At 42.9% G+C, this 8,299-nt stretch overlaps 1 protein-coding gene across 1 annotated transcript; it reads left to right on the forward strand.

Moving 5' to 3' along the window:
- Positions 1–2,451: 2,451 nt before the first annotated feature.
- On the forward strand, positions 2,452–3,087 carry LOC137247054 (holotricin-3-like). Its single transcript, XM_067778125.1, has one exon. The coding sequence runs from the start codon at positions 2,506–2,508 to the stop codon at positions 2,992–2,994; it is 489 nt and encodes a 162-aa protein (XP_067634226.1). The 5' UTR covers positions 2,452–2,505; the 3' UTR covers positions 2,995–3,087.
- Positions 3,088–8,299: the final 5,212 nt, after the last annotated feature.

Consider the following 8,299-nt stretch of genomic DNA (forward strand, 5'->3'; position numbering starts at 1 on the left):
CTACATAAAAAACATGTTTGCACTGATGGCTTAAACCTATCAACACCAGCAGAATCGTTGCAAATCCTTACTGGCTTGTCCTGATTAGGAATTTCCCATTGTACGATCAATTTTATGGCGCCCTGTCGCAAAGGACGCCGACATAGCGTATAAATGCTTGAAAGCTTTCTGCACCCTAAATATAGATGATGATGCAGATGAGAAGATGTATGTCGGACGTGGTTTGGAATAGGGCGAGCATTAAAGGAGCTGAAAATTCTAGACAGAATTCCTTCGCACACTTATTGAAGTTGACATATGAAAAAGGGTATGTGAGTTAGCATAGATTGGCAGTCCTGATATTTGACTAATTTAACGTTCGCAGTTTTCCAATATTTTGGTGTGGGCGTGACATGTTGCCCTGCTGATTATATGATTTTCTCTGTCAAATTTTAAGGCTGAGGCCGCAGAAATGAAAATCAATATCGCAGCATTGTAAGGTGTGATTTGGGAGGGCGATGTTAAGGTTGAGATAGAGGATAGTTGGAAGACCCTTTATTTTGCCAGTTCATAAAATATGCTATATTTGAAATATTTTCTGCGTACTCATGAAGGGTGAAGAGCTAGTCACCTTATCAACTTAAGTGCGACGCAGAGAAAATAAAAACATCCAAAGCGCGTAAATATACAAGTGTACGGCTATACCATTTCAAGTTGGATTTTAAAAAGCTTAAATTGGATTTTATAATTTTCAGCTGAATTCTCGAAAGCGTAAGTTGGAATTTAGAATTGTCAGTTCCATTTTAGAAAACGTTAATTGTATTTCAGAAAATGTAAAAAAAATTATAATAACACTATCCAAATAACATTTACTAAAATCCAACTGCTTGTCGTCACTATTTCAAATTTATTTTGAAAAACATAAATTACATTTTAGAAAGGGTCAATTGGATTTCAGTAAGAGTAAAATGGATATTTTCTAAAAGCCAAATTACGTTTTCTAAAACCAAATTGACAATTCTTAAAACCAAATGATGCTTTCAAAGCTCTAATTCAAAATTCTAAATTACAATTGATGCTTTCGGAAATCCAACAGAATATTCTGAATTTCAATTCATACTTTCTAAAATCCATTTGCAAATGGTGTAGAAAACTAAATTAAATTAACAGGAGCTCGCCCAGCGGCTGAAATTAAACCACATTGGACGTAGCTTAACCGGAAACAGTTATTTTCGGGCTACTTGAAAAAAGCTCTGTCGCCTTCTTATCTGTAACAAAAGATACCGACGATCAAGTTATTGTCCCCAAGGGGTTAACTAGCTTAGAGACGTAAGAGGCGACTAAAGTACCAAATTGATTGAAGATGTTGTAGCGCAACTCGTTCAAGGGCTGTTTATAGGTTATCCAACCCAATTGTCAACCCCAGCTACCCATGTTAATTTCTGGTCATTTAACAGCCGAGGCTCCGAGGTCCTTATCAATGTAGGGGGGAGTGGGAGGGCGGGATGGCCTTGAAGGTTTCATGTGGTCGTACTAAATCGACCCCGAGATGGTCGGGCTACTACCTTAATTAAGCCTGTTACCTGCATCCGGAAAAGAACCATCAACATCGATAACGCCCTCCAAGGCCTTCGGAAAGTATCCTATTCTCTACAACAACAACAGCAAGTTATTGTTTAAAATTGAATTATTACCTATCGCGAATTTTTGCCATCGAGCTATAGGCATCTTATTGGTTTCTAATCGGCTTGTAATCAGTTTCATAACAACACGATGAGTCATCGTTAATAAATAGAAAACACGCCGATAACATATTGATAACACTCCTAAAAGAAATCGATGAGTTTTCGATAACAAATACAACATTTTTCTATAACAAATCGCCACCCTTTGATAACAAATTGATGCCGATATAAAATTGGTAACACTGTGATAACTGGCCGATAGCTTTTCGATGAAAACTGATCAAAATAAACGGTTTGTAACAAGAAATTTTGCCGACGAAAAAAACGTTTTTTAGACTTTTTATTGAAATTAATAACCATTGAACGATAATTAAGGAAAGCGTTGACAGGTTTTTGCTGAAAACTTCTTTTTTTTTTAATTTCAATTAATTTATTGTTCCATATTTTATTTATACTGCCGTTAGCATAACCGATCCACGTTGGTTGTTATGAAAAAGTCGTCATAAAATAAATATATGAATAAAAACTATACATTTGGAAATATGTTAATCTGAATATGTAGAAATTGAGCAGATCAAAGACAAACAAAAAAATCCCCTTTTTGCCATTGAAAAGCTTTGTCGCAGACATTTCACAAACAATTTTTAACAAATAAATGCAAAATTTCAAGCCTAATTATATTGTAACTATGCAAGTCGTTGCATATCTACATATCGATGAACATTTTGAGCGCTTTCATTTAATTTACATAAATCTATAAAACAAAAGCATTTAGGTAGTGCAAAAACAGAAATCGTTTAACACTCTATCAGTAAGCAAGATACGACGATTCACTTCCAAAATGAAATTTGCTGCAGCGCTGTTTCTGGCAATTTGCCTGCACCTCGTCCTATGTCATGGTGCGCCTGCGGAGCGTGAAAACTTGGCAACCAATGATCAGGTGCAGCCAGTATCGGTAGCCTTGGAGAATGGACCACAACAAGCGCTACGCGTAGCACGCGGTGGTGGCTACGGAGGCGGAGGAGGTTATGGTGGCTATCCTGGCCATGGTGGCGGTGGTTATGGCGGATTTCCTGGTGGTGGTAGCGACTTTGGTCGTTATCCAGGTGGTAGCTTTGGTGGTCACCGTGGCGGTCATCATGGTGGTGGTTATGGCGTCTACCCTATTGGCGGCTTTGGCGGAGCTCCAGGCGGCGGATTCGGTGGATTTCCCATTGGTGGTTTTGGTGGCAGCCATGTTGGAGGTTTTGGTGGCGGTCAGAGTAGTCAGAGTAGTGCTAGCGCTATTGCCAATTCAAACTCTTACGGTGGTGGTGGTTACTACGGATAAAAAAAAAGAGACGACGCAAATTTGCATCTATAACAAATGTAGTTAGCTTTTTTAATGTAATTTATTAAAAAAAATATTAAGAAATCAAAGAAATGTATAGAGAGGAATCGGAGAATGGTTTTGGTCATCCGACAAATCGAACTAGTTGCTACGAATTGCGGTGACACTACCAGCGCGCAAATTCGCTGTTTCATTGCTTGATGATGGCTGGTACTTCGTTTTGTCTTTTTCACCCCCGAATTCATCCCTTTCTAATTTTGAACCAGTTTTTGAGGAATCAGTGCTAGGGATATTTAAATTAATTTTTACAGCTGGAAATTTGCCAGTATTGGCTCCTTAGGAATACAGCCTGTTGCCAATATTTACCGTCAGAAATATATTTCGTTGTTCAATTGAAAATAAAAGTCCACAATTCATATACTTAATTCACAAACTTTAATGTTCAATTCAAATAGCATATATGTACATGTAGGTAGCAATTTATGACTAATGGAAACAGCAGAAAGTCAGATGATAAATGTTCGCGGAGCGGGCGGGGTATTAGCGATAGCGATGCGGTTAGAAGCGAGCGATTATGTAGACTAAAAAATAATTGCAATGTTTAATAATGATCTAGTCCAATGCACGTAAGCAAAAAAAATTTTTTTTTTTACAAATGTTATTTCAGTTCTCCTTGCAAAACAAGTCTTCCCTTTTTGGAAGAAGGCAAATCTTAACTATTGACCGGACCAACTCTCCATGCGAAGTTTTCAATGTTACTACACGTACGCGCCCATCAGCTCCAGGGTGGCACTTTAAAATACGCGCAAGCAGCCATTTCGTCGGAGGATTAGGATCGCTGAAAACTGCGACCACGTCGCCTTCTTCAATGTTGCGTGAAGGACGAAACCATTTGGTGCGACGTTGCAGGCTTACTAAATATTCATCTCGCCAACGGCGCCAGAAATTTTGCCTCATGGCAGAAATCACTTGCCATCGCTGACGAAGATTTCCACAGAACCCTTGACCCCCAGGTTCTGGGATTGACTTCAATGGTTCCCCCACAATAAAGTGTCCAGGTGTTAGGACCTCTAGGTCTCCCGCATCGGTAGAGTTATCACATATCGGGCGGGAGCTCACACAGGCTTCGATTTCTGTCAGCAGTGTGCTAAACTCTTCATATGACAACAAGGTGTCACTTAATGAGCGTTTCAGGTGATACTTTATGCGTTTGATGCCGGTTTCCCAGTAACCGCCCATATGAGGTGCAGGGGTGGATTGAAACGCCATTCGATATTCGAGTCCGCAAAGAAAGACCGAAGTTTATCGTCACTCATGCACCGTTCAAATGCAGTACGGAGCTCCCTCTCGGCGCCAACGAAGTTAGTACCATTGTCTGACATTAGGATCTTACAAAAGCCTCTACGATTCGTGAACCTTCTAAAAGCATTAAGAAACGCTGTCGTTGATAAGTCACACACAAATTCGAGATGCATAGCGCCAGTGCACATACAAACAAATGAGCAGATGTAGCCCTTGGTAGATTTAGCTCCTCTTCCGTGGGTAAATTTATACAAAAAAGGTCCAGCACAGTCATTCGCAGTGTGGGTGAAACAACGGGCGTATGTTGTGCGAACCGCTGGCAGATCACCAATTGCCTGTGTAGCAAGATTTCGATTTAAACAGGTACATTTCACGCACTTACGATATACGTTGCGAATCAGGTTACGAGCGCCAACAACCCAGTATCGACGTTGCAATATTGTCTGCATTATGCGGGGCCCAGCATGCAAAGTGAACTTATGTATCTCGCAGATTATTAGCGTTGCAAGTGGGCATTTCTTTGGTATGATTATAGGATGTCGTACATCCGGTGTCACTTGAGCATTTTTCAACCTACCGCCGACACGCAGAACATTGTTTTCATCCAGAAACGGCTGCAAACGCAAAATACTACTGCGAAGCGGAATTGATCTTTTAGCGCTGCAATGAGAAATTTCATTAGAAAAATAAAACTGTTGCGTATACCTGATAAGACGAAGTTCAACTTCCAATTGGAGGGCCATTACACCTTCTAGCATTGGGCTTTTTATTGGCTCGAACGTTGAAAATGAAGCGTAGGACGTATGCCATAATACGGCGAAGCTTGGAGTGCGATGAGTACTACGTCATCACAGACCAGTGGTCACTGGAATCAGTTACATGGACTCGAACGTTGTTTCGGATGCCTAAGTCTGTCGTATGGTGTGTCGGTGAATTGTACGTCCAATATTGTTCAGCTTTTCTTAGAAATTCAGGACCACTCCACCACAGCTGCTGATGTAATAACTCGACGGGGGATATCCCTCTTGATGCGCAATCTGCAGGATTAAGTTCGGAACGAACGTGGTTCCAACACTCCGGAGGTAAGACCTCATGAATTTCGGCGACGCAATTGGCGATGAAGGTCGTCCATCTGCTGGGATGAGCTGGCAGCCATGCCAATTTGATGGTGGAGTCTGTCCAGGCGAACAATGGATAGCGGAGATCTGGCAAGCTTTGTAGGACATTCCGCGTAAGTTTGCAGGCGAGATGCGTAGCGCACAGCTGGAGCCGTGGTAACGTTGTTGATTTAAGCGGCGCCACCTTGGTCTTTGATGAAATTAACGCAACAGTAATGCTGCCATCGCTGAGTGTTGTGCGCTCGTACATAGCGGCAGCATACGCGACCTCAGAGGCATCCGCGAAGACGTGAAGTTGAGTAAATGACCTAGCTGCTTCCATGCCAATCCAGCGATTCACCTTTAAGTATGCAAGCCTTTGCAGTTCTGTGCGGTGTTCCAGCCACTTACCAGCGATCGACTCAGGAATGCGGTCATCCCAATCTACCTTTGTGCGCCAAATGTCCTGAAACCACATCTTTGATTTTATAGTTGTTGGCGCAAGAAGCCCTAGCGGATCAAAGAGAGCAAATGTAAAATAGTCTCCCTCTGTGTTCCAACTGAGCCCTAAGGCGTGAACATCCGTATCATCGATGACATAATGCGATATGGTTTCAGGTGTATCACAAATGCTTGCCCTTAGCTCCGCACAGTTTGACGCCCACTTTCGGAGCTCAAATTCACCTTCGTTTAATATTGCGGATACTCCTTGCTGCAGTGACCGAAGCTCTTCTTTACTAGACGCGCCGGTAAGCAGATCATCCATATAAAAGTCCTTGAAAATAACATTAACGAATTTAGCACACCCATTCAATGAGTCCCGTGCCGTTTGTTGAAGCGACCGAACAGCTAGATGAGATGCAGCTGCTACTCCGTATGTTTCACGAACCATGCGAAAATCCTGGATAGGCTGCGATGGATTGCTACGCCACACTATGCGTTGAAAATAGGAATGTTTAGGAGACACGCAAACCTGACGATACATTTTTGCGATATCAGCTGTTACAGCATAGCGGTGGGTTCTAAAACGAATTAAGATATTGTACAAATCTTGCTGAAGTTGAGGTCCGACGAACAACGCGTCATTCAGCGAGTTTCCGGACGACGATTTGGCGGAAGCATTGAATACTACCTAAGTTTGGTCGTGATACTAGTATCCTTTACAACGGGATGATCGGGCATGTAGTAAGTTTGGTTTAACGTGTCTGAAGCGGGCTGCATATGGTTCATTTCGATTAGCTGCTTCATAAAATCATTGTAGCGCAAACGAAGTTCACTTTCACGAGCAAACCTTCTTTCGAGACGCAGCAGGCACTGAATGGCAAGGTTCCGCGAATCTCCCAATGGTACATCGGATTTCAACTGCAACTCAACGATGAACCGTCCGTCAGAAGCTCGCTGATGCGTTGCCTCAAAATAATCTTGGCAATAGCGTTCTTCGGGCGTAAGGTATGTCCTTTGAGGCGCCTCTTCTAACTCCCACAACCTAGTCAACGCGCGATCTGACTGAACCTCGCAGCATAGTGATTGTAAGTGTTGTACAGCAGACCCTGTCCCACTTAGTCTTCCGAATAGCGCCCATCCAAACACCGTCCGTTAAGTCTTAGGGGTTCCGGGTGGTCCCTTTACAAATTCTGGACAGACAAGCTGATCCATGACGTCCATGCCAACCAATATGTCGATATGCCCAGGGTGCATAAATTGTGGATCGGCTAGAAGCAAGCCTTGAATATGCGGCCACGGAGAGACAGCTACAGACTGCGTTGGCAAATCACTTGTGATTTTTGGCAAGATAAGAGCATTGATGACAAATCGCTGATCGGTGAAATAAGAAGAAAGAGAAAGTGATACCTCACCTCTAGCTTGACCTCCTTGCGCTGATCCAATGCCAGTTATATACACTTCGGAGGCTGTTCGCGGTAGACCCAAGCGTTGCACACACGCCTCGGTTACAAAAGAGGCATGGTAGCCAGAATCGAAAAGCAAACGAGCGGGTTGCCATCGGCCAGAACGATCACATACTTTTACCGAAGCAGTGGATAACAAAACCACCCTTTCTACTGGAATGGGTGGTTTAGCGCTTGAATTAAGACATGCCGACACGCGCGAAGCTTCGGCGCTTGATGAGGGGTCACTTACAGAGGAAGCATCATCGTTTGATCGCGGAGCGGCGGCAGCAGCGGAGAACGGATTGGACGAGTTGTTGGAATAGTGACTGACTGCGGTAGTGTTATTGGTGGATACGGCGCCATGTAGAAGCGTATGATGACGTTTTTTACAAACGCGGCAGGTAGAAGAACTATTGCACCGATCTCTGAAGTGTTCTGAACTTAAGCAATTTAGACTGACACGCGCTAGCATAACGAATTTCGATTTTGCAGTAACGTCCAAGTCACGAAACTTGTCGCAGCTGTAAATCTTGTAAGAACCATTGCAATAAGCACACGTATCATTCAGTTCCGTTACTGCATGAAACACATTTGTCGACTTGTTTGTTGGTACGGGTTTGCCTTTTATTGGGACCAATGTTGTCGACGACGAAAGCATGGATAATGAGCGACACCGTATCTCCAAAAATTCCGTCAACTGATCAATTGTCGGGGGCTCGTCACTAACGAGAGAAAGCTCCCACTGCTTACGTGTCTCGAATGGCAATCTGCCAACCACCTGATGTACCAACCAGTCGTCCCAAAACTGCACTGGACGGCCTAACGCTTTAAGTTCGCGAATGTGTTGTTGAAACTCATCGATGACAGCTTTAATTGCGTTAGCACTGTCACTCGTAGCCTTTTTGACCCCAGCCAATGCGCGAAGAGGAACTTCAACAATTACACGCATAACTTTATACTGCGATTTTAATTGTTCCCAAGCTTCCATATAGTTCGCGTCACATATTTTGAAGCCAC

This window comes from Eurosta solidaginis, chromosome 3, assembly GCF_040869045.1.
Source record: "Eurosta solidaginis isolate ZX-2024a chromosome 3, ASM4086904v1, whole genome shotgun sequence".
Lineage (NCBI taxonomy): Eukaryota > Metazoa > Arthropoda > Insecta > Diptera > Tephritidae > Eurosta > Eurosta solidaginis.

What these genes read in the sequence shown, in the direction of transcription:
- LOC137247054 (XM_067778125.1), top strand. Translation starts at nt 2,506, where the DNA reads ATGAAATTTGCTGCAGCGCTGTTTCTGGCAATTTGCCTGCACCTCGTC.